Source organism: Eleutherodactylus coqui, chromosome 5, assembly GCF_035609145.1.
Source record: "Eleutherodactylus coqui strain aEleCoq1 chromosome 5, aEleCoq1.hap1, whole genome shotgun sequence".
Taxonomy (NCBI): Eukaryota; Metazoa; Chordata; class Amphibia; order Anura; family Eleutherodactylidae; genus Eleutherodactylus; species Eleutherodactylus coqui.
The window spans coordinates 185,252,852-185,278,622 of record NC_089841.1 but is presented as its reverse complement, the minus strand read 5'-3'; the positions used below and the strand labels follow the sequence as shown (position 1 = coordinate 185,278,622).

The 25,771-nt window shown below is 46.8% G+C and overlaps 2 protein-coding genes across 2 annotated transcripts in view; one reads left to right on the top strand and one right to left on the bottom strand.

Moving 5' to 3' along the window:
• Nucleotides 1–15,878, bottom strand: part of TOX4 (TOX high mobility group box family member 4) — a 21,878-nt gene extending 6,000 nt beyond the window's left edge. The window contains exons 1-7 of the mRNA XM_066603933.1: nucleotides 15,687–15,878; nucleotides 6,393–6,461; nucleotides 4,957–5,199; nucleotides 4,596–4,856; nucleotides 3,808–4,035; nucleotides 3,560–3,640; nucleotides 1,413–2,117 (exon numbers count right to left, since the gene is read on the bottom strand). Of these exons, the coding sequence (XP_066460030.1) occupies nucleotides 1,413–2,117; nucleotides 3,560–3,640; nucleotides 3,808–4,035; nucleotides 4,596–4,856; nucleotides 4,957–5,199; nucleotides 6,393–6,461; nucleotides 15,687–15,692 (1,593 nt within the window). The 5' untranslated portion in view covers nucleotides 15,693–15,878. The remainder of the gene's footprint in view (nucleotides 1–1,412; nucleotides 2,118–3,559; nucleotides 3,641–3,807; nucleotides 4,036–4,595; nucleotides 4,857–4,956; nucleotides 5,200–6,392; nucleotides 6,462–15,686) is intronic.
• On the top strand, nucleotides 15,847–25,771 carry RAB2B (RAB2B, member RAS oncogene family). Its single transcript, XM_066603934.1, has 8 exons — nucleotides 15,847–16,050; nucleotides 17,709–17,780; nucleotides 19,553–19,620; nucleotides 20,317–20,399; nucleotides 21,180–21,272; nucleotides 23,355–23,466; nucleotides 23,559–23,627; nucleotides 23,706–25,771. The coding sequence occupies exons 1-8, from the start codon at nucleotides 16,005–16,007 to the stop codon at nucleotides 23,805–23,807; spliced, it is 645 nt and encodes a 214-aa protein (XP_066460031.1). The 5' UTR covers nucleotides 15,847–16,004; the 3' UTR covers nucleotides 23,808–25,771.

Here is a 25,771-nt window from a genome sequence, read left to right as displayed (position 1 = left end):
TCCCGCAGCGGGTCCCTCCTTACCCGCAGACATGAGGCCTAAAAAGATTTACTCACTTGTCTGGATGCTGCAGATCTTCTCTCCGTCGCGGCCGGATCTTTTCTTCGGCCCGGCGGATGTGCTCGGCATGCCAACAGCGTTCCGCGCGCATGCGCCGCGCACTTTTTTTTTTTTTTAAACTGCTGCTCTCCCGCGCAGGAGAGCAGGAATTCAGCTGCGGGTGTGCCGCGGATCCGGACGGCTTCCATAGGCTTCAATAGAAGCCTGCGGGAGCCGTCCCCGCGGGAGACCCGCACTAAAATGAAGCATGCTGCGGGTGTTTTCCCGCACACGCAATCTGCGCCTCAAGGGAAAATGAGATCCGCAGGTATTTAATTACCTGCGGGTGTCCAATGCATCCCTATGGGGTGCGGATCACGCGTGCGGGACAGCTGCTGCGGATCTGTCCCTGTGGCCTTAGATCGATAACATTTTTATTATTCCTGGCAACGGAGCTCTATGAGGTTTTGTTTTTTGCTGGAAGCGTTGGAGTTTTTGTTGGTACTAGTTTGAGGTACATGTGAATTTTGGATTACTTTTTATTGCATTTTTGGGGAATTGAACAAAAGAAAAATGGCAATTCTGGTGTTACTTTTTTAAATTATTTTTACGGCATTCACCATGCACATTTGTGTAATAAATAACAAGAGATTTTCACTTTTTGTGTTGTTAGCAACGCGGCAATATCTATTATGTCCTGCTAAAAAGGGCTTTTATGGGGTAAAAATATATGTTTTTTTAAACTGCATTTTTCTTCTTTAAAATAAACTTGATTGAACTTTTTTGATGCTATTTTTAAGTCCCCCAAGGGAACTTGAAGTTTCAATAACTCGATCCCTAGGACAGTACACTGCATTACTTATGTAGTGCATTCTACTAAGCCTGTGACAGCAGCTTATTAGACTATACTGGAGGCAGGGTCTAATGGGCTGTGTGACATGGAGGCCGTTGTCAGGCTCCGGGCTGCCACGGAAACCCATTGGTCCCTTGCAAACACTGTGAAGTGCTGATGGGTGACAGAAGGATCCCCCTCCCTCTGTCATCTACTTAACCTGCAAGGATCAGAGATTTGTCCGCTTCTACCAGTTAGAGCAGGAGCCTGGCTGTCAGTAGTCAGCTAAGAACCACCATAAAAAGATGTGCAAATTTTAAGCCCGTAAGGGAGGTCAGTAAAAAGGAGTCATGGCCGTCATTAAAGGGTTAAAATAAGTCACGGCCGGAATCGTCTGTGGGCTCCCACATATTATACAGGAAGCAGTTGTTCAACTATTTCCCACAATTTCTCCATAAACAACCATAGACATAAGACAGCCGCCACCCAAACACGCTTTCTTAAAATGCTGCAACAGAATAAGCCACCACTTGAAGCTTACCTCTTGAACTACTTCTGCTAACACTTCCAGATGCTCAGGTGAGATGGTCACCTCCGGTGAGGTGGGTACATTGATAATTGGAATGGTTTTTGTTTGAACTTGAACAGTCTGTGGTTGCGGTTGTAGAGGAGGGGGTATGATCTTGATCTGCAACGGAGGCGGCTGATGCAGACTGAGGCGCACTTTCTGCATGGGCTGCAGAGGTGGAGGTGACTGAAGGATAGTGATGGATGGCTGCTGTGCGGGGGCCATCTGCTGCAGACGTGGGGGCTGCTGCATCTGCTGTAACGGTGGAGGCTGTAACCGTGGGGGTAACTGTCTTGTTGCCTGAAGTACTGACCGTGTAATTCGTGCCTGCGGGCTGGGCTGTAACTGATGAAGAGGAAGGCCTCTTGAAGTTACCACAGTGGCTGGGATTACCGTCACCATGCCTTGGGACATTGCAATAGACGTGGGAATCTGTCCGGCCTGCAGCATTTGCTTTGAAATGATTATTTTAGCAATGCTGGGCTGAGAAGGTGCAGCGGCTTGGGGTGGTGGTGTAGGGGCAGGGGGTGGAGTTGGTGCTTGGGTACTAGTAGGTGGTGAAGCAACACATTGTGGCATGTTAGGAACCGTCACAATAGAGGGAGATGAAACAGGCGATTCCGAAAGTACAGCTGCCGAAGCAGCGGGAGGGTCCAAATCCAATGTCTCAACAACGACCTGTTCAAATTAAGTAGAAAGGCAATAAATATCTTGCAAAGATACAGAAATAAATCACACAAAGCATAAAAAGCTGTCTGAAGTGAGAACACCCCTTCAGCTCTACATCAGATGATCGGCATGTACTACTATTGGAAAATGTTCTACAACATTATCTATATATTGGATTAAATATTAAATACCAGGTCTGAAAGTGTAACTATTAAACAGAAAATTTTTGACATGTCAGAAGTTTCAATCAGTCGGGGTCTGGGTGCCGAGACCCCCACGATCACTGTGCCCCTTTAGCTATGCTTGGCTTTCTGTGGAGAGTGCAGTGTACAAATTCATACTGAGTCTATGAGTCCAGACACCGTAAACCTCCCCTCTTCGGGGAAACCCCGAAGGGGCACAGCGCCCGGTTAAGCACTTCTGACCATTTGTTTCAGTGATGAGTGTTTTTTTTCAACACTCAAACCCTCGATCACTCACAGCCAATCACAGCCTGACGGCGGGTGATGATAGAGCCGAGCAGAGAGAACGGCGGGGGGCGGACAGAGGGGAGGATTCCAGCAGCTTGCCGCACTGCCTCCGGGAACACAGAAATTAAAGCAGCTTTCTACACCCCAACGCCGGGGATACAGATGCTGGCTGGGAGGAGAGTATGGAGTTGTTTTTTCAAATCCTTCCCTGACTCAAGTATAAGCCGAGGGGGGCTTTTTCAGTACAAAAAATGAGCTGAAAAACTCGGCTTATACTTATACAGTATACTGCTCATCTCCTTGCAGCAGTGACTACACTGCACTATCTGTTCTTTGTTCTATGCAAGTTATGTAGAGTCAGGAGAACTCTGCAGCTAATCATTGTATGGACTTGCCTACTATAACACAGAACTCCCAGCCCTTAAATAGGGCAGAAATTATATCCTCAGCATGGGAGGGATATACAGAGAACGAGGAGGGAAGAGCTTGGTAGGGAGGGGAGATAGAGAGCCGTCAGGAGATGCTGAGGTCATCATGTAGTTTGCAGGACTTCCTCCATGTGGGTGGACAGACAGAGATCAGTCGTCTGACTGGTGATCAGACTGGAATCATACGGCACAGCTACCCATAATGAAAGAGTTCAACATGTAAGGATACGACTGAGCAGGGGTGAAACAAATTACCCTCCTGGAATACTGCTGGTGAGATAAACTAAATACTGGACAGGTGATGCAGCTCACTGTGGAGTAAGGAGCGCTGTGGATTCACAAGGCTTTATCTCGCAATCTATTAAAAAGGTCCAAAGCACTTTAGGACATTCTAAAAGAAGAGGAGGGGATGTAGCATCTCTGTGAATCAAGGTCATCCCGTCACCCCCTGCATTCTCATCACATGGAAGTGCACACACTTAATCTACGGCCTGAGGATCTGTGAGAGCAGCCCACTGACAAACACATCCCGGCAGGTCTGACAAAATTATACCTGTGACATCTGATTTTCCTTGTACAAAGCCAAAGCCTTCAAATATTCCTTTTTTGCAGCTTCTGTTTTTCTCTTGTAAACCTGAGAAGAAATAGTTCTTTTCTGATCAAATTCTAAAGTGTTTAAAAGCAATTAAATGAAAAGATCAAAATTTCCAGAGCGGCGGTGTAAAACAAAGTCTAAAGTCTGTTCTATTGGACAACGACCAAATACAATAACTTGTACAACAAGAATCTGTCCACGGTTACCTGCTTCTGCTCTTCTCCAAGACTATCCCACATGGAAGCCACAATTTTGGATACCTCCCCAAAGGTGGCATTGGGGTTTTGTCCCTTGATGGCCGCTTGGGTGTCCCGGAAGAATAGGGCGTATGCAGAAAGTGGTTTTTGAGGCTCGTTGGGATTTTTCTTCTTCCTTTTCTTTGATGCTTTCTGTTTCTTTGCTTGTTCGACAACAATGTTCTTCGGCGCTGTTATCTGTAGGCGAAACAGCGAGCAAAGCGATATGAAAACAGTGAAAGCCGAATAGGAATATGTCAAAGTACTACGGTATATAACTACCAAAACATGTAGTCTAAAATCAGGAATGGAATCCAAAAGCAGCACTGAACAACTATTGATAGATAATAGCTGATGTGTTAATAGCATTGTGTAGATTTATGGATGCCGAACCAAGCAAACCATATACAACTTAAAGGGATCGGTCATCATTATACGCACCATACACTAAGTGCTTATTGGTGATGTGGAGTCCGGTGAGCCCCTTTCCATACACATCTGGCTCCCCATTCCTGCAGTGTCCCCCTATGAAGTCAGTGCTCGCACACCAGATTGACTCTTATGGGAGCGTGAGCACAGCCTTCTTAGGGTCACACTAACGGTGTACGCGCTGACATCACCAGGGACACCACAGGAATGGGGAACCGGACTTCACATCACCTAAACCACAAGCACCATAACTTTCTTTATGGTGCTTATAGTTGATGACAGGTTCCCTTTAACCGTAACGTTTGTGTCATACAATAAATAACGCTCACCCTTCTGAAGTCTTCCATGTCCTCATCATGCAAAGAACTTGTTGGAGAGGGAGTAGGAGAAAGGTGATCCTCAGGAGACTGAACTGGAGGTAAGATAGTACCACCACCAAGGCTTAGGCCAAGCTGGGAGCTCAGCTCTGACTGGTCAATAGTAGTCAGCTGACTGTGAGCCAGAAGGCCAGATGATATGTCTGTCATTGAAACGTCTATGGTGACTGGGGGATTGGCGCTGTAAGCGGTGACAATCGGGTGATCCAAGTCCTGTAACAAATATTGACACTAATTATCAATGCTATACCATACAGACAATGTGGGAAAACAAAAGCCAGCTGTTTTATAGTAAACACAAGAAACACTTTACCATGGTTAATCCGGATCCAAGCAGGCCTGCCGTTTGCTCCATAACCTCATGGGTCATTTCCACTGGCATATCCAGAGTCTGAACTCCATATTGTGCCGCAAAACCTGAATCCGGGACTCCCGTAGGATCCCCAAGGTCATCGAAGTGTCCGACCACATCAGACACTGCCAGAGAAGGGTCCGAATCTAGAGAAATGGGTGGAATTTCAAACTCCTCATCCCCCAGGTTGGGCGTATGAAATGTCTGCAGAAGAATTAAGAACATACATGTTAAGAACAGACATAATCCAATGTGGGAATAATCAGCCCACCGTCACTACAAGTGCTGAGCAAGCACTCAGATTTAGAAGTGTGTATTTCTTTGCTGTATTCAGTGAAAAACTTGCTTTTTTCATTTGCATTTTTTTGCTCTGCTCTTCCTAATTCTTTCTCTCATGTAGTCCTCACGGTAACATGCGTTAAAAACACATCTCATTTATATGCAAATCGCATTTCATGTGATGTTTTTTTCACGCTCCCATAGAAAATAATACGCGATTCTTGAAGAGGAATCGCACAAAATAGGAGACGCAGTGCTTTTTCTAACTCCAGGCTGCATTTACACGGGCGAGTGGGATATTGAGAAACTCACACCAATATCACAGTCTTGAACTTGCGATTTTTCCAACGAGTGTGATGGGTTTTGCAAGAAAGATTTTGCAAGATTTTCACTGCTCCTGCAATTTTGATGTGCGGGAAAAATCACACATTGCTTCAATAGTAAAAACAGAAAGAGCACATAGCATGCAGGTACGAGGTGCTCTTTTTCACACTCCCATACAAAATAATGGGCGATGTCACGCAAAAAGAGGATATGCTACAATTTTTCAATCTCGGACTCTTGGTCGGAAAGAAAAAAAAAATCAGCCATGTGTATAAAAACATAGAAAATAATGGGTTGTGCGAGTTCCATCCATAGGACAATAGGACAGAACTTTTGTGAAGAAACCGTCAGCATAAATATTTCCTCGGCCAGAGAGAAAAATTCCCCGTGTGGATTAACCCATTCAAATGAGTGTGCTCTTTTTCTGTATGAGTTCTGGCCATCTCAGAATTGGACAGAACTCCCGCAAGAAAAATGGCCGGTGTGAATACAGCCTTAGGGCTCAGTCACACGGGCGGCGATCCGCCCGTGTTTCAGGACAAGAAAACGGCTGCACCGTAGTCCATTAGGTGCAGATTTTGAAATCCACCTTGCAAAAAAAAAAAATACATTTAAAAATTAACGTGTTAATTCTTGGTGCAAAATCGGCTCCACCTCAGGGTTCTGCTGCAGTCTACACTGTCAGATCCATGTCAGCAAAAATCCAGCGTAGATCTGACAGCTAAATCCCGTGTGAACATATCCTAACGATGAATATAGAATAAGCCAAGACATATTCTGCGTCTTGCACTCACCTCTGTCCCGGTCAGGAAAGGGTGTCCGGATCCCGTGATGGTCAGGTAGCTGTCACTTCCCCCAGGAAACTGCGGATTATAAAGTTAGAATGACACACATGGACGTCTGCTGGTTTGTAGGAGGTAAAGGAATTATTTAACCCCTAATGGTGCTCTGGCTGGAAGAGAAGGACCTTACAGATTAGCCCCATCCCATTCTCCATGTAGATAGTAGTCGGAGCCAAGGTTAGCCCGTCACAACAATCTGGAGCCGCGGCGGTCACGTGTGCCAAACACTAAACACAGAGAGGGGGCAGGAAGACCTGACACTACACACAGAAGCAAAAAGTGAGACCTCCTGCCAAAATGTTATTAAAGAAACAGGACAACATGCTGGATAATTAAAAAGCACAAAAAGCCCCCGCGAGTCTGCCCGGGATGTCTGATGATATATGCTGCTTTTAAACGTCCTGTGTCTTTAATAACATTTTGATATGAACGCTCACTTTTCGGAGAGTACGCCTCTCGCTGTCATGTGTATACAGAATGTCACAAACGCAGACAAACAGTGACGGGGAGGCCTAGAGTTGGAGTAGCGAGTAAAACTTTAATTTTTAACCATTTCCTGCCCTCTCCCCAATTTTGCAATAACAATGTTCCTGAAAGTCTTTTCTGGACCTCTGGTTGAAATAGTCGAAAAGTTAAAAGAAAAATAAACATAACTATACTCGTCAAAATAAAACAAAAAAATCTAGCAGAAGTTGTCGTTTTGCTGCAAAGCTCGGCATGCAGTTACATCTCAGGGTGCCTTCACACTTGCAATCGCGAGATCGCTGTGTTTTATTCAATGCAAATGTCAATAGGAGTTTCTAATGTTAAAAATGCAGCGCACAAAAATCGAAGAGCACAACCAAACATCTGATTTTTGTGCGATGTGTTTTTAACATTAGAAACTCCTATTGACATTTGCATTAAAGAAAACACAGCGATATTGTGGTTGTAAGTGTGAAGGTCCCCTTAGGGCTTATTCAGACGACCGTATATCGGCCGGGTATTCACGCCCAGCTGATATACAGCGTCTCTGTCTGCAGGGGGGAGCCTGGAAGGGCCAGGAGCAGTGCTCTGAGCTCCCACCCCTCTCTGCCCCTCTGCACTATTTGAAATGAGAGGGGTGGGACAGGGTGGAGCTAAGTTCCAGGACTTAACCCTGACCCACCCATTGCAAATAGTGCTGAGGGGCAAAGAGGGGGTGGAGAGGAGGCAGAGAGGGGGCGGAAGCTCAGAGCACTGCTCCCTTCTCTCCCTGCAGAGAGGGATACCGTATATCTGCCGGGCGTGAATACCCGGCCGATACACGGTCGTCTGAATAAGCCCTTAGGCAGATATACAAATGATTAGAGTTGTGTGATTAGATGAATGGTCTTGCCATCTGAGGCCCTAAAAGCGATTCCACCCTTGGCCTATAAAGACTCCCAGAAGCTCCTTGTGTGTAGTGGACCTCTTCTTCCACTTGTGTAGAGCTTGTTGAACACTAGACGCCTCCACGATGCAATCCAAGAGATTTTGCCCAGTTAACATGGTCTAAGAGGGGCGCATTCTTGGAATGGAAGAAGCTGGATGGTCGTATCAACGAATTGCCACCACCTGGACCGTTCTGACCAGACTGTAGGTGTTGGGACTAGTGGTTGCAGGAGGTCACCAACACAAGGCGACCGGGCTCAGGATGCTCTCGAAAGACCACCAGTAGAGAGGATTGTCTGATCATCAGACAAGCACGAGATGCTCCAACTGTTTCATAGTCACAGGTGGCACCATCATTACACCCGTGTCTGTCAGAACCATTTCCAGGCGTTTGGCTAAAGGACATTTGGTCTCATGGCGCTCATTACATGTACTGCCTTGGACACCCACCCACTGTCTCCTCAGTTTTCAGTGGCGTCGTGGAAGATAAAACTGGATTGAGACAGTAGAACTGGGGTGTCTTCAGCAACGAATTTAAGTTTGGTTTGGGCACTGATAATGGCCATGTCTGGAGACCTCGGGGTGAGCGTCTCAATCCTGCCTTTGCTGTGGATTGGCACACTGCCCCCACTGCTGGTGTGATGGTCTCGGGGGACACATCGCATACAACATTTGGTCATTCCTAGCAGTGGTACGAGGGACAATGACAGCTCAGTGATAGGTTCAGGACATCCTGCAGCCAGATGTGTTCCTCATATGGCGGCTTCCAAGAAGCATTTTCTAGCAGGATAATGCTCGGCCGCACACACAAGGGGGTCACAGGAATGTCCCCACAACATTGTCACACTACCGTTACCCAATCGGTCACCAGATTTATCACCAATAGAACATGTATGGGATCATCCATGGTGCCAACTTAAACAGTCTACGAACTAGAGGTGGTACAACAGTGTACTAGAGCTTCCATGCCCAGCTGTATTACATCCTGTACCCAAGCTAAAGGGCGGTACAACAGGGCACTACAGTCTCCATACCCGCGCATATCACATCTTGTATCCAAGCTAGAGGCGGTACAACAGGCTGCTAGAGCCTCTATGCCTGCCCGTATCACATCTTGTATCCAAGCTAGAGGTAGTACAACGGGGTACTAGAGCCTGCATGCACCCCATATCCCATCTTGTATCCAAGCTAGAGGCGGTACAACAGGGTACTAGAGCCTCCATGCCCGCGCATATCAACTCTTGTATCCAAGCTAGAGGTGGCCAAACAGGGTATTAGAGCCTCCATGCCCGTCCGCATCACATCTTGTATCCAAGCGAGAGGCGGTACAACAAAGAACTAGAGCCTCCATGCCCCCCATATCACATCTTGTATACAAGTTAGAGGCGGTACAACAGGGTACTAGAGCCTCCATGCCCGCCCGTATCACATCTTGTATCCAAGCTAGAGGCGGTACAACAGTGTACTAGAGCCTTCATGCCTGCGCATAACACATCTTGTATCCAAACTAGAGGCGGTACAACAGGGTACTAGGGCCTCCATACCATCTGTATCACATCTTGTATCCAAGCTAGAGGCTGTACAACAGGCTGCTAGAGCCTCCATGCCTGCCCGTATCACATCTTGTAACCAAGCTAGAGGTGGCCCAACAGGGTACTAGAGCCTCCATGCCCGCCCGTATCACATCTTGTATCAAAGCTAGAGGCGGTACAACAGGATACTAGAGCCTCCATGCTCACCCGTATCACATCTTACATCCAAGCTAGAGGTGGTACAACAGGCTGCTAGAGCCTCCATGCACCCCATATTACATCTTGTATCCAAACTAGAGGCAGTAGAGCCACCATACCCATCTGGATCACAACTTGTATCCAAGCTAGAGATTGTACAACAGGCTACTAGAGCCTTCATGCCCGCCCTTATCACACCTTGTATCTAAGCTAGAGGGAGCCCATCAGAGAACTAGAGCCTACATGCCCAGCCAGATCACATCTTGTATCCAGACTAGAAAGTATAGAAGGGGAATGAGTCATCCTGCTCATTGAAGTCTATGAGAGTAGAGACGAGAGGGTAGTGGTGAGAGAGACTCACATAGAGGTTCTGTTAAAGCTAATGGCGAGTTATTTACTGCTTTTTATTTCACATCTACACTGATCACTACTGCTGTACACTGTCCTACAAGATGATGTTATGCCTCTCTGTGTGTTACAAATAGGCAGAAGAATCTGCAGTTCTGTGTGTGTAGTGATAAGGACACAGTGAAGCAATCTCCTCTGACCAGCTAAGAAAGAACTGAGAGTTAGAGATACAGGCTGCAGAGGAGAAAACTGGTACTAAATGAAGGATATAAGTCATATAATGGTCAGAAATAGTGTTCATCCTCATGGATGTACACAGCAGCTTATTCTGTAAAGTCATCTGCTATAGTTATAAGGCGTACCTATCAAGGTAAACCTACTAAGGGTTACTGCACAAATACAAACTTCCATTGTAGGCTTCCTTAATCTGAGGTTCAATCTATGTGTAAAAATCCACAATGGCTGGTCTGCAGGTACCGCTGCTCCATCCTCTACAAGTGGCTGAACAATGCCCACCAATGTCTGACTATTGAAAACATTCTTTAATTCTAAAAAGATTGATATTGACCCAATATGTCAAACACTTCCTGCACTCTGCAACCAATCGGAGTGCATCTTTTATTTCTTAATCCCCCTACAGAGTAACCCAAGCTCTTACATGGACCTTTCTTCATGTTAGCTTCTACCCCCTTCCCCATCAATCAGAGAACATATTTGGCACATATGGAACTTCTCTTCCCAGAAAAGGAGCAAAAAGATGGGCACTTGCTCACCTAACCTCTCCCCTGCCCTGTTTAACCCTGTGGATGACTGCGGCATCTAAGTGGTATTAAAGAAAAAGTTTTTAAAAAACCACACAAGGCTTGAAATATTTAAAAATACAAAAAAAGGATCAAAAATATTACACATAATTGGTACTGCCACATCCATAAAAGCTCATACTACAAAACATCATGTTAGTTATCTAGCAGGGTAAATTCCGTAAAAACAAAAAGCCAAAGTAGTCATTTTCTGTTCATCTTGCTTCCCCAAAGCAGAAAGGAAAAGTAATCAAAAAGTTGTATATGTCTCAAAATGGAACTAATAAAAAGTACAAGACATCCCACAAACCCTCATACAGCTGGCAAAGGAAAAATACAAAACAATGGTGAAACTGCTTTTCTTTCCATTGCCACTCCAGAAAAATACACACATATGTACCCAAAATTGGTTGCTCTAAAAACTGGTACTTGTCCTGCAAATTGTCCAACCCTGATAGCAGAAAGTGCCAGCCAGGAGGCACAGTACCACCGCCAGCACTATCACAGTCCGAGGGCGGAAAGAAATGCAGCTCCATTAGAGACTAGCTGCACTTTTCATAAACTTTTGACATGCCATAGAGAAATGTCAAAAATTTTGATGAGTAGGGGTCCCGCAGCCGAGACCCCCACGGACTGATAGAATGAGGAGGCTGCAGCACTCACCTGAGCACTGTGACCCCTTCAACTGCCGTTATTCAAGGAAAAAAGACCTTTTAGGCCGGCTGCACACGGCCGTGACGGGCTCCACCGCGGAATTCCGCGGCGGAGCCCGTCACGGCGCCCCCCCCAGAGACCCCACACTTACCTGCGGATCCGGCATCCTAGGTCCTGCATGATGCTTCGCGTGACGGACGGCGGAAGATAGCGTGATGGACGGCTTCCATTGACTGCAATGGAACCCGTCCGCGTGTACACCAGCGGCAAATAGAGCATGCCGCGGGTGAGGACGGGAGATTTCACGGTGCGGAATTCCGCGGTGGAATTCTGCACCGTAAGCACTGAGCTATTAGGTTGAATAGGACCTAAAAGCTGTGGGCAACACAGCGGTAATCCGTCCGTGGGAAGGAGCCCTTATTCTAATTACGGACATCCCTTATTACTACACTGTGCCCGTTTAGAGGAGGGTAATGAGTGTCACCGCTTCTCTCATATCCACACACCATTATTGGACAAGGCCTTTCAGGTGCCCACAGACTCAGCGCACCGAAGAAGCCAACCGGGGGTCCTCACCCCCTCCCTGCATCGAAAAAGCCAACCGGGGGGCCTCCCTGCCTTCCCCATCGCAAGTGACCTATAACTCCCCCCAGGCCAATGGGCTCACATGGCAGCCTTCACTAGGCTCCGGGCTATTATATACTGCAGCCTATTAAGCTGGCGCTTGTGCAATTCTCACATCTAAATCTGATGGCTGGTGTCCCCGGGGCGCATGGGCACCAGCTCCAAGAGGTGGTCGGTTTCCCTGGCAACAATCAAAGGAATCAACATTTGCCATAACTGGAGAACGGAGCACTTTGGAAATAAACATCTTATGGCTGAAGACATTGTTTGGGGATTTTGAAGGCACTGAAATAGGATTCCCAAGAAAGGAATAACCCCTTTTAATAGTATTATTTTAAAAAACGCAGATGTTGCAGAATATTTTGTCCCGTGTGAAGGGTCCCCAGAGAGTATTCAGCATTCTTATTAATGGGAAATAAGACTGTTCACATGTAACAGATTTCTTGCAAAAATTTCTGCTACTGACCCCCTCCCATCCCCGTGCTTCTGATTGTAGATATTTTAGCAGTATGCTACACGGGGACTGGTGCACAAAGTCCTACAAGTCTGCAGTGTGTGATTCACAGTCCGATATCACCTCCACAGTCCTACAGAAAACCCCTGGATGTGAGGCGTTTTCACAAGGAGACCACCTCACATTCCTGCGGGCTTCCCTTCATCTCCACCGCGGCTGTCATGGCTGCGGCAGGAGATTGCGATGTTCTCCCACTGTTTTCAACTTGGCCGACGCTGCTGCTGCCCCCATTGCTAACATGTGGAAACCCCTGAATGCAACAGCCTCACATCCCTGCGGGACTGAGGGAAACCCCTGGAGCAGCTGTCAAAGCTGCAGCAGGGGATCGTGATCCTCTCACATTGGTTTCAATGGCACCGGCACAGCTGCCACCGGTCCCATTGAAAATAATGGGTGATATTGCAAAAAGAAAGGACACGCTGCGATTTTTTTTCACGCAGCATCGCAGAAGTGAAAACATCGCAAATGAGTATTAAACCACTAAAGATCATTGGCTTCATAATCATGCGTTTTCACTCACTCTCGCATCACAAGAAAATCGTGCGATTATCTGGCCAGTGTGAAGGAGCCCGGGCAGTAGTCACTTTCATCCGCTCAGTAGGTACTAGTGGACAGATCGCTCATAGAGGGGATGTCCAGGCAGATACTTTCACAAGTCGTTCAAATAGGAACAAATATGACTTCACATGAGACGACTTGATCCCCCAGCGACTACTTTCTTTAGGCGAGCTGAAGCAGAGTGACTACTCAGCGACCGTCAGCTGCCTCCTCGCCGATGGCCGCGCTTATGCAGAATGATTGTTATTTGCAATCGCTCTTTTGAGTAACTGCTCAGACAAGTCGTCCCGTGAAGCCCACCGAACCTACGAGGTAAAGGCGCGTTTACACACAACGTTATCCTTCTAAACGCACGCCAACGACGAACGAGAACTGTTGGCTTCTCGCTCGCTGTTCAGATTGCGCAGGCATATAAGTCACCGTCGGCTCGCTCACTTGTCGCTCCGTTTAAACAGCGGTCTTTCAGTGTTTTGCGTAGGAGCTGAAGGGAAGTGAACGATTGTGGCTCAGCGTTACAGGAGGTCGTCCTCTGCTGACTGTCCCAAACCTTTAGTAAAATCTGCACATTCCATGCAGATTAGGCCGCTCTCATACCGTCTGTGACTCCGGCCGGCGACCTCACGTATCTGCTAGTTCTGCACTGCGGACACTCGCTGCTGGTCAGGCTCAGTTTTGTTTTTTTTTAATATTTGTTTTTCCCGTGTTGTTTCTTGGCGATGACACAGGTACCCACGGCCTATCTGCAACGTCAATTTCAGGTGGCCTGCGGGTCGGAAGGTATCCACTGACTTCAACGGAAGCCGTCCGTGCGGGAGCCGCACAAAAATAGAACATGCTGTGATTTTAAATTTGTCATGGAAATCGCAATTGCTGTCCGCTCATCTGAGCAGATATGCAACTATACTATTTATGTTCAACAGGTGCGGATCACACCCGCGGATGACTATTGTGGATTCCGCAATTGAAATCCAGTTGTGTGAGACCGGCCTTCTGCAGAGATCTCCTCCGGCTACAGACCAGACTTGTGGATCTGCAACCTGCCTTATGGCCCTTGTCTACGGGACGATTCGCGCTTAGACGAGCGCACAAGTGAGCGACGTCACCGCTAGTTTTTCACGCTTGTGCAGAAAGTTTATGAATTAGCAATATTAGACAGGCAGATCATTGCTGAGCGGGGAGCGTTTAGACATAGCAAGAAGTGAGTGAGCGGCGATGATTTATAACAATAGGTGCGCAATGGCTCGCGTTTAGGTGTAATGATTATTGAGCCCTTTCGTTCGTGTAAATGGGACCTTAAGGGGTTGTCCAATTACTAGCCAACATCCCTTTAATAAGGCTGGATGTAGTGTAGTAATAAACTGATCCTCTGGGAAGCAGCGCTGCAGCAGCACCATCCAGAGCCGCTGGCATGGATGTGAGCCCGGGTGCCAGGAGAACAAGCGCTGATGCTCCAGCAGTCACCTGGCATCAGCCGTCACAGCAGCGCCGCGCCCCAGCGTTGGGGCAAGTACTGCTCAGTCTAGGGCCCGATACACACGTGCAGGTTTTTGCTGCAGACTCTAGTGCGGGCGTCCGCCTCCGCGGCATTAACCTTCCAGAGCACACTACGTAAAAACGATTCTTTCTGCACACGAGCGGAAACTGATTGCGGTTTCCACTTGCGAGTGAAAAATCGTAGCATGCTCTGTTTTGCTGCTATTCACGCGCGGGCGACTTCCATTGAAGTCCATGAAAGCTATCCGACCCACGGCTCGTCCGCAACTGACACTGCAGATGGGCTGCGAAAATCTGTCCTGCACACCCAGACGGCGAGCTGCACGGACCATCCGCAGTACAGAAGGAGAAGACACAAATAGGTACACGGGGTCGCCGGCCAATTCTGTGCGTCCTGTGTACATTCGGCCTATTACAGTCAGCCCTATTAAAGGGATGTTGGTCGGTGACAGGACATCCTCTTTAAGGGGGTTTTCCGGGCTATTTTTCCTGCTGACCTATCTGCAGGCGGGGGTCACCAGTAGCGCATCTTCGGGGTCCGCTGCTCAGGGCCCTACTCGCCAGCGGGTGCCGGCTGCCACCATCTTTTTGATTTTAATGGAAGCTACGCCTACAATTACCGGCGCCGGCCACTACACAGGTTGGCGCTGCTTCTGTGTTTGCAGCAGGCACCCAAACAACTGATCGGCCATGACCCTGAGCGGCGGACCCCCACCCGTCCCCTGAAGAGTGAACCCCCACCCGTCCCCCCCCATACCCTGAGCAGCGGACCCCTGCCCGTCCCCCCAGGAGCGCCCAGCATAGAACTGCCTGGAAAACCCTTTACAACCGCACATTATTTACCGCTAAATGTAGGCGGGATTATAAAACTGTCATTCATTGGGAGCGTAACAGTCGTGGATTTTCTGCGACTAATCCGGTAAATATGAGGGGAGGCCTTCTCAGTGCCAGTCATGTGAAGTAGGAGTGGCAGGACGACACAGTGCCAGTCCCCTGCACCCTGGAGACCGGGAACATGTCCTCTCATGGTCAGCTGCAGGCGCCGACCACTCTGGGGACACCACATGTCTCCTGTGCCCGGGGTGGTCATAGGGGGTACCGCTGACTCTACACAACCACCCCACCGCCTCACCTCCATCGTCAGGGCCGAGGGCTCCCCTTCTTTTTAATAACCACACTTCTCCGCCTCCACCAAGATGGCGGCACATCCGCTTCCGGTGCTGCTCGGGACGTCACCCAGCAGACAGGGTAGTTTAACTTCAAGCATTCCGGCGCGAAGAGCGTCGTTTAGCGTCAGACTGGAGGGACGAGCCGGTGATAGGACGGCGCTGCCTGCAGACAGCCAACCAATAGGATGGCACTTCCTGCAGCCATAGAGTACGGCTGTGTACAGAGCGCCTCCAGCATAGAGCAGAGCGGCTAGAGCGTCTCGTGTCCTCCGTCTGCAGTCATGTCGTACGCCTACCTGTTCAAGTACATCATCATCGGGGACACAGGTGTGTGGGGCGCTGCGGCACTGGTGCCAGAGACGGGACTGGTATCCGGGGGTGGCACTGGTGCCAGAGATGGGACTTGTACCCTTGTCCTCCTGCAGGGATGTGGGCGCTGTTATACTGATGGCTGCCAGCTATGTAGATGGGGCGCTGCATGATGGGCGCCTGGTGGCGTGCGGTATGCCGAAATGAAAACCTGCGAGATAGCGCAAAATGCATCACTGGCGTTGGCACCAATCTCCTTATGAGTGCGGTATAGGGTGACGCCACTCTTGGGATGTGCGCGGTCTTTGGCGCGGGTCACACTGCTGTCATTGTGTCCGTTTTTTAATTCCGTCTTCAAACCAGAGCAACAGAAAAACCTGCGGACCTAATGGACCCTGCTGACTATAATGGGTGCTGTCGGCTTCTGGCGTGCAGGGAGAAACCTCTCTGGATAAAATGGCGCAGCGTGTTGTGCCGCTTCGTCCAGGATGTCGCGCCGGGGCGGATGGGAAGCTGCCTGATTCCGCGCTTTGTCTTCTGGTAAAATGTTGAACAGAAACTAAATGGACCGCGTTACAGTCAATGGCGTCCGTTCATCGCCGTTTGGTTCCCTCATCAGACGGATCCGTTCAGCTGGGGATCCCCTCTTCCTGCTCCCCAAATAGAGCAACCCCCCCCCTCTCCCCCGGACGCAGCTGTAGGGCTCGTTCACACGAACGTGTACGTACAATGCTGTGAGTATACCGCAGCGTTGTACACATCACAGGGATCACGTAGGGCTGCCATAGGCACTGCACCTGCCCGGGATTATGGCGTCACAAACATGCGCAGTGTGACTTTTTTTTAATCCCCCGGACTAAATGCTGTTGTGAAGGCTGCAGGCCTGAAGACCCCATGATGGCTCTTCTGCTTGCGTGTTATAAGACTTTGACCTAAATTTACAAATATGTGTGCTGCTAAGATTTTCAGCTTTCCCCTAAGATCTACAGCTGGTAGACTTCACTCTGAATATGTAGCTGAAGGCCACAACCCAGCCAGACTGCACCCCCCAAACCCCCCCCCCCCCCCCCGCCCCGTACAGGGTGTCCTGTTTGGGGTTTCTTATCTTGGATGTTCTGTGTAGAACGCACTAACGATGTGGTTAGGAGGTATGTCAAGGACGACCATCTTCAGAGAGGGAGATAATGATAAGACGCTGGTATGTGCGCTTATTAATTGTCTCTGGCATAAAGCCACTCACCTTGTAAAATGCTAAAAAGAAGGGGCATATAGCATAATAAAGCAGAATGGGCTGATGTGCTCGTGGGGCCGGGCTGATGTGCCCGTGGGGCCGGGCTGATGTGCCCGTGGGGCCGGGCTGATGTGCCCGTGGGGCCGGGCTGATGTGCCCGTGGGGCCGGGCTGATGTGCCCGTGGGGCCGGGCTGATGTGCCCGTGGGCCCAGTCGGGCCGGGCTGATGTGCCCAGTGGGGCCCCCGCTGCTGGGCTGATGTGCCCGGATGCCTATGTGACCACTGCAGCTATGTTAAACAAAAAGTTTCCTTAGACTTCTGCATAGTATTGTGTGTCAGCCCGTGCCTTTTAGGGATTGCCTACGGGTCTGTCCCTGGCGCGCTGTATAGCACTGACTGTCACTGTTATGTAATGGAATGACGGATAATGTGTTCTTTTCACAGGGGTGGGCAAGTCCTGTCTACTGCTGCAGTTCACAGATAAGAGGTTCCAGCCCGTCCATGACCTGACAATAGGTGAGACCCTCCTATATGTGCTATCTGAGTATATATGTAACCTACAGCTTTATCTAATATACAACGGTCACATATGCTATATGGCTACAGAGTGGGAACTCTCCATCAGACTGCCCCCAGTAGGGCCAGTGTATCTGCGTGTCTGACCTCTTAAATCCCTAAAACCCGAGCGTGTTGGCGCTCTATTTCCGTATATCCTTACTGTATATGACATACAAGAGCACTCTTAGGCCAGGCTCACAGGAGCGAAATTTAACCACGTATTACGCACACATAATACGTGGCGAATGGCTCCACTGAAAATTCATTAATTTACATTGATCCATTCACGCTCGCATATAAACATTGTGTATCATACATGCATACAAAAGAACGCAGTGTGTTCTATTTTACCGCATGATGGAGCCCTATTGTTATCCATGGGAGCATAATATACGCTGTACATATGTAATTACATTGTGTATGTGCTGCGTTTATACACACTGTCGCTAAAGGCCCATCTACACGCAACAAAATCGCTCAAAAGCCATCGCTTGAGCGATAATCATTGTGTGAATGCTTCTATCTTTCACTCTTTGGCTGCACGATGATTTTTAGGTGAGCATAAAATCCATTGTTCAGCCAGAGAGAAGATAACACATGTTGTGTTTGCTGTCCATGGTGCTGTATTCTCCACGGGAACGCTGATTACATTGTATTCAACTTGCAGCCCCACAGCAGAACAAAGGAGCTTAATGCAGAGAACAGACCAGGTGCTGTTCTCAGCTTACTGCTTCGGAGGTTCATTTACATGCAAATTAAAGGGGTTGTCTCGCGGCAGCAAGTGGGGTTAAGCACTTCTGTATGGCCATATTAATGCACTTTGTAATATACATCGTGCATTAAATATGAGCCATACAGAAGTTATTCCACTTACCTGTTCCATTGCTGGCGTCCCTGTCTCCATGGCTCCGTCTAACTTCAGCGTCTAATCGCCCGATTAGACTCGCTTGCGCAGAAGGGTCTTCTGCCTTCGGCTCGGTCTGGCACGAGCGGCGTTCTGGCTCCGCCCCCTTCTACGCGTCATCGCATAGCTCTGCCCCGTCACGTGTGCCGATTCCAGCCAATCAGGAGGCTGGAATCGGCACACATAAGGGGGTGGAGCTACGTGATGGCGCTACAAGGGGGTGGAGCCAGAACGCCGCTGCTGCCGGACGGACCCGAAGGCAGAAGACCCTTCTGCGCAAGCGCGTCTAATCGGGCGATTAGACGCTGAAGTTAGACGGAGCCATGGAGACGGGGACGCCAGCGCAGGGAAGGTTAGTGAATAACTTCTGTATGGCTCATATTTAATGCACGATGTATATTACAAAGTGCATTAATATGGCCATACAGAAGTGTATAACCCCACATGCTTTCGCGAGACAACCCCTTTAAGGTGATAAGCTGCTAATGGACATTAGTGTCCATTAGCAGTTTATGCAAAACAATCGCTCAAAACCTCTTTTTTAACGATTATCTTTGCGTGTAAATGGAACATAAGCAACAGAGCGGGAAATAAAATTTTAAAAAAAGGAAGGACTCCTCATGACATTGTGTGTGAGTTATGCTGTCATGTGCAGCCCCAAATCACTGCCGTACGCAGCGGCATGCCGATTCACAGCAATAAGACGTTTTAGGCATGCGCTCATGTGAGCCCGGCCTTACTGTATTTGTTAGCCACAGTGCTGTGGATGTTACTGTTACATAAAATACATCTTGCTGACATAATATGGCTTCTTCTTTCTTCCCAGGAGTTGAATTTGGGGCCCGAATGATCAATATTGAAGGAAAACCCATCAAACTTCAGATATGGGATACGGTGAAATAGACTATTTTGTATAATGTAGTGCACACTCTGTAGATAGATATCAGACAGACTAATTGATTAATGGTCGCTCACTTATGTCATAGAATAAAACTTTTTTTCTTCTTCTCCTCCTTTTTGCATGCTCAGTTTTCCAGGACTTGCCTATTTCTAGAACTTGAACCTGGAAATAAATGGGTGAAAACCATCTAATATACTTGCCCTCCAAGCCATGGCTAGATCAGACCCTCGCAGCAATTCCTTGTTTTGCTACATACCTTTTTTTTTCTTTTAGTTGGCTACTGGGATGTGTGAAGCACTTCTGTATGGTGTCTGAAACCTTCCCAGATGTTCCCAATAACCTGGTGTTATCCATTTATCCACTTGCCGCACTCTTATACACTGTTTGTTAAGATATAGTTTTGAAAATCACTTGAGTCTTTGGCTAAAGGGCTTGTCCAACTTCTAGCTGTTATACTGCAGGAAGAAGACACCTCTGTACATTGCACAGTGGCCATTCACTTCAGTAGGACTCGGCCTGCAGTACCAACTCAAGCCACGGCACAATGTACAGCGCTGTCTGCCACCTGCAGCAAAATAGCTAGAAGTGGGACAACCCTCTTAAACCTAGGAGTCTACATCATTGGTCTGATATAATTGCAAGTTATCACTGATGTTGTTCCATTTTTTTTTTCTCTGCTTGTTTCGCAGGCTGGACAGGAAAGTTTCCGATCTATAACACGGTCCTACTACAGAGGCGCTGCAGGAGCACTGCTGGTGTATGATATCACTAGGTGAGGGCAACCTTAACCAGGTCCGCTTTTATTTTTGCAGCTCTGGGCCTTATTTACATGGGCGAAAAAAATCGCACTAGGTCTATGCATTTGTGTGGTGCACGGAACTCATGGCATGTATTAACCCATTGTTTCCAATGGGTTAATTTGCACGGGCGTTTTCCTCTCACAGCCAAGTGCAAGAACTGAAACCTGCTCCTTTTTTCAGCGATCTTGCAGAAAACTTGCGCATTATTTAGTATGAGTTAAAAATTACATTGCACTTTAATGAAACTCACATACATACACACATACATAAGCACATACATACATACGCAAGTTTTATGCGAGTGCGATGCAACTTTTAACTTCATATTAAAAGATATGATTGTCTCGCGTCTGAAAACGGCGCATGAAGATCACGCAGACCCCAATGTGCCTTACCCGCATAAAAATTGCAGATCTAGGAGAACAATATTGTTCTTAGCTTCTCGGGCTGATGTCGCACTAGCGCGTGTAAATGCGCCCTTAATTTGTATCTCCCTGCGTATCGGTGACGCAGAATTAAGTGGAAGGGCTGTTTGAAGTTACATTTCCATATACCGGGTCCCAAGTGATCCCTGTTTTCTACAGCCTCTTTGTCTTTCCTTCACCTCAAAGCCTGTAACTGAATGGCACTTGGACAGACCCCAGCTCCTGTTATTTGGGAGGTCACAGTATGTCCTTAATGTCTGGTTTATATCTTCAGCTTCTTTAACGATGTTAGACTTGTAACATTCACCAACTTTCTTTGAAATTCAGGCGGGAGACATTCAGCCACCTCACCTCATGGTTGGAAGATGCCCGGCAGCACTCCAGCAGCAACATGGTCATCATACTGATTGGAAACAAAAGGTGCCAATCCATCTTCTTTTTTTCCCTGCTTTTGCTACCTTGGGCATGCGGATTGAGAAGAAAAGGCAGCAATTCTATTTGTGGTGATTTAGGGCAGAGAGGGATTGTGCCTAAAGGCTCATTTACACGCAAAGACAATCTCTCAAACGATTGAAACACTGTGCAGCACCATTTTTGTAACAGATAAGCAGATAGTTGGCATATAGTAACTTTAGTGCCCCGAATTCAAATATAATATCCGTTTTTTGGGGGGGGGTTTTGCCACGTAAGGTTTTCCAGTTTTGGGGAATAATGTAATGCCCGCCCATTCCCTCCAACGGCTTATTGCAGTGTGTAACAAGGTCATGCTGCATATATTTCACGCGGTTGTACATCGTGAAATGTGAACGAACCCTTTGATATCAGTTGGTTCTATCTTGACTACGTATTACACCCGCAAGACATCTCAAGACTGTTATAAAGGGAAGTGCAATCTGAATATGACGGGCGGCTCTTGCTGGGTCTTACAGAGGGAAAGTAATGTTTCTTACAGGGAGAAGTCGAGATCCAAGCGTCACTTTCCACCAATAATCAGTTGAATAGTAATATTATGGCACGTCCAAACTGTCATCTTAACCCCTTAGTGACCAAGCTTTTTCAGTTTTTTCTATTTTCGTTTTTTCCTCCCCCCCCCCCCCCCCCCCCTTGTAAAAAATCTTAACTCCTTTATTTATCCATCGACGTCGCTGTATGAGGGCTTGTTTTTTGCTGGACGAGTTGTATTTTTCAATGGTGTTATTTATTATACCATATAATGTACTGAAAAACTTTAAAGAAATTCTAAGTGGAGTAAAATGAAAAAACATTCCGCCATTTTTCAGTGCGTCTTGTTTCTACAGCGCACAAACGGCACCAAAAATGACATAACTTTATTCTATGGGTCAGTACGATAACTACGATACCAAATTTATAGTTTTGGTGGTTTTTTGTTGTACTAATTATTTTCTGCCGCCATCTTCTGCACACAATAGCTTTTTTTTTTTTTTTTTTTAATTTTTGTCGACGTAGTTGTGCGAGGGCTCATTTTTTGCAGGTTGCCTTGTAGTTTGCGTTGGTACCATTTTGGAATACATACAACGTTTTGATTGCTTTTTATAGCATTTTTTTTCTTGGAGACTGGGTGACCAAAAAAGTGCATTTCTGGCGTTCTTTATATATTCTGATGACGTTCATTGTGCGGGGTAAATGCGTTACTTTGATAGATCGGACTTTTACGGACACTTTAATAAACAAAAATATATGTTTGTTATTGCTAAGTATATCGGTGGTCACAAAGGGTTTGAATAAAGGAAATGGTTCGTAACTTGAAAGTGAGATGTGCTACTATTCGATCTTACCAGTGGAATCAGCAGGTTCTAATTTTACAGAAACAGATCAATTACTTTCTGTTCAATTTTGTTTCAAAATGTGTTGTAGCGTAATCCTCCAAGTAAACACACGCACCGAGAATTGTTCGGATGTTCAGTTTCTGCGTTCACTATAAACAGCGGTCATTGACTTTTGAACGACTGCTTACTGTGAATGGAGACTGGCGGAGAGAGAACGCTCCCCGGCCCACCCCACCTCCATTCTGGCAGCGCTGTAAGTGATGCCAACAATGCTCTCTCCTGTGTAGCGGCACAGTATCATTGGGACGTGCTGTTGGGCATCGTTTGCCTGAAAGCTCATTCTGTGTAAGTCGACACAACTGACCTTCCTTTGTTGCATTGTACAGTTGGACTGAGCTCTTACACCACAGCTGTCTTGTGTTTTTTCTGGGTTTTTTTTTTTTTTTTAAGCGATTATCGCTCCGTGTAAATGGGCCTTAAGTAGGTCGCGCCAACGTATCAGTGTTTTTCCCTGACCCACACATAGACACAGTAGTGCAACCTGAAGCTGTTATACGGTATCTGCTATACGCAGATGCAGTTAGTGTTAGGTACCTTAGGGTTAGCGAGTGATCGCATATGCTGATAGCAAATGTACCATTCTATAACACACTAAAGTTATGTGGCCCCCGAAGACTCGCTTCACCCAGTCTTCCCCATTTTTGCATCTCCTTAGTGACCTGGAGGGCCGTAGAGATGTTTCAAGGGAGGAAGGGGAAGCCTTTGCCCGTGAACACGGATTGATATTCATGGAAACATCTGCCAAAACTGCAGCCAATGTGGAAGAGGTAACAATTAGAGGAATTGGCTAACCAAGATTAAATTCCTTTTTTTTTCTTTTTTTTACTTATTTTTTCTAAATTTCTTTTTTTTTCTTAAGGCCTTTATTGGCACTGCCAAAGAAATCTACAAGAAAATTCAGCTTGGACTGTTCGATGTAAATAATGAGGTAAATGTGGTTCACAAAACTTGAATATATTCTGTTTGTTGCCGATTCGTTATACCTATCACCTTTATTTCTCTAAAGGCTAATGGCATCAAGGTTGGGCCTCAACAATTATTAACCGAGCCACTAGGGGGGACGCGACAAAACCAGGCAGAAGGGAGAGGTTCCTCTGGATGCTGCTAAGGATCAATGGACAAAGCTGAAGATGAAAGGGTCCAATTTCTGGCTCGCCTTGTCTGTGCACCTCTTTCCTATTTTAGTGTTTTGTCTTTCTCTTCCTATTTAGAACATGACCTCTCAGCCTACTTCAATGCACACGTGAGAGGCGGTATTCTCTTCTGAAGTCCTAGTGTCATTTCATTCTCCTGCGCAGTGTAGCAACTACAATTTATGTTCCTAGAAATACGATTCTATTACAATCCACTTAAATGAAGGAAAAGCAAACACGTGTTCACATTCCGCTGTCTCTAGATTAAATGTGGAACTGCAAAGGGAGGTCAGAACCAAATCTATAGCTGTCCGGCTCGCTATGTACACAGATGCCTGCTGACCTTCAGTTCTGAAGGCTTCCATTCCAGCTTCTAGCCATTGACAGTGTAAGGGCAACACCTTCCGTTTTCATGGATGAGCCTCCATATGTGAACAGGGTTCTTGACATGTTTACTACATACCAGATGATGGCCTTCTGAATATGCAGCCATCTTGTACCCTTCGTACATATTCTGTAGGCACAAACTCTTATCGCCAGCTAATTATCCAGAAATGTGCATTACTCTAGAACCTACAGGCTAAAAGGGAAGATAAAATGCCGCTTGTGTTCCAGGTGAAGATGACCTAGATTAGACAGTACAATTATTGATGGGAACATCTGAAGGTGACCGTAGAGGAAAACTTGAAAATCCGAACATGGGAATTTAATTTAACGTATTAGTCAGTAATGATTTAATTAAGGGAATAGTATAGCAACACTAAATAAGTTCTCGGAAGAGAGAATACATAGAAGAAATGATTCCTGTTGCTGTGTATATCTTGCAGCATGTGCCCCTTTTAGCAATTAGCGTCTTGACACTTCAATTATATCAGAACTTTGATCAAAGTGGAGGCAAATTGTCACATTTGTGACCAGTATTATTTACATTCACCTTAAAGGTATGTTTACACGGGTGGGAAATGCTGCGGAGTGTTCGCGGCGGGAATTCCGCACATCTTCACATCCAAAACGGAGTCAGTCTGCTGAGTACCCGCGGCTGATTTCAGAAGATACAGTGCCCGACTACGAAGTCTTCAGCTGGCAGCTCTCCTGGGCATCTGTAGTGAGCGCAGTGTCACTGGTCATGCGATGGCACTGCACTCACTAGAGACCTCTGGGTGAAGAAGTAAGCTGACGGCCAAAGACTTCTTCGAAAATCGGCTGCGGATTTTGACTCTGTTTAGGATGTGGAAATGCTGACATGGAACTTCCGCAGAGTTTCCCCTCCATCTAAATCTATACCCTATAGGGGGTTTCCCAGTACTTGCGTGCTTGGCATATCAATGGGGTTTGCCGTTAATGTATTCTTGGTGGGTCAGTACCCTCGCCAATCACTAAAAAGGATGACATCGTTTTTTACCCCGTGTACCATACTACTTTGGCTCCTATTGGCCATTCATTGGCTTTTCTCTGGGGACAAAAAGTAACATACCTATAAACTATATTGGGTCCTTTGCAGCCCCTTTGTTTTAGCATTCCAAGGGGGACCTCTGCAGTGGGACATTGATATATTGTATCGATGAATGCATAAATGTTGGTGGCGGGAAAAACCCTTGGGTGAAAACAGTAGCAATCTCCTAGATAATCATAGCATGATATTTCAGATTGCCTTTACCTGTCTGTCTTATTTATTTATTACTTGTATGTATATACAAACTGAAACTTGTTTTTTGCAAAAACACTTTGATTTGTATGATATTCTGTCTCTGCAGGGTTTTGTTAAATGTGTTTTTTGTTTTTTCTCTTTTTGTTTTTTTAATGTACGGAATTTTAATTTGTTTTTGCACTTTAATGCCTGTACGTAGGTACCAGAGGATGTAATAAAGTATACAGCGCTTTATGTATTCGTTTTCTGGTTGCCAATGAATGTGTTAATAAACTTTTTCCCATGTAAGAA

Bases quoted from the DNA above. Each gene is read 5' to 3' on its own strand.
- RAB2B (XM_066603934.1), top strand. From the start codon at position 16,005: ATGTCGTACGCCTACCTGTTCAAGTACATCATCATCGGGGACACAG. The intron at 17,781-19,552 runs GTGAGACCCTCC...CTTTCTTCCCAG, and splicing joins CGTCCATGACCTGACAATAG to GAGTTGAATTTGGGGCCCGA. The intron at 23,628-23,705 runs GTAAATGTGGTT...ATTTCTCTAAAG, and splicing joins TGTTCGATGTAAATAATGAG to GCTAATGGCATCAAGGTTGG.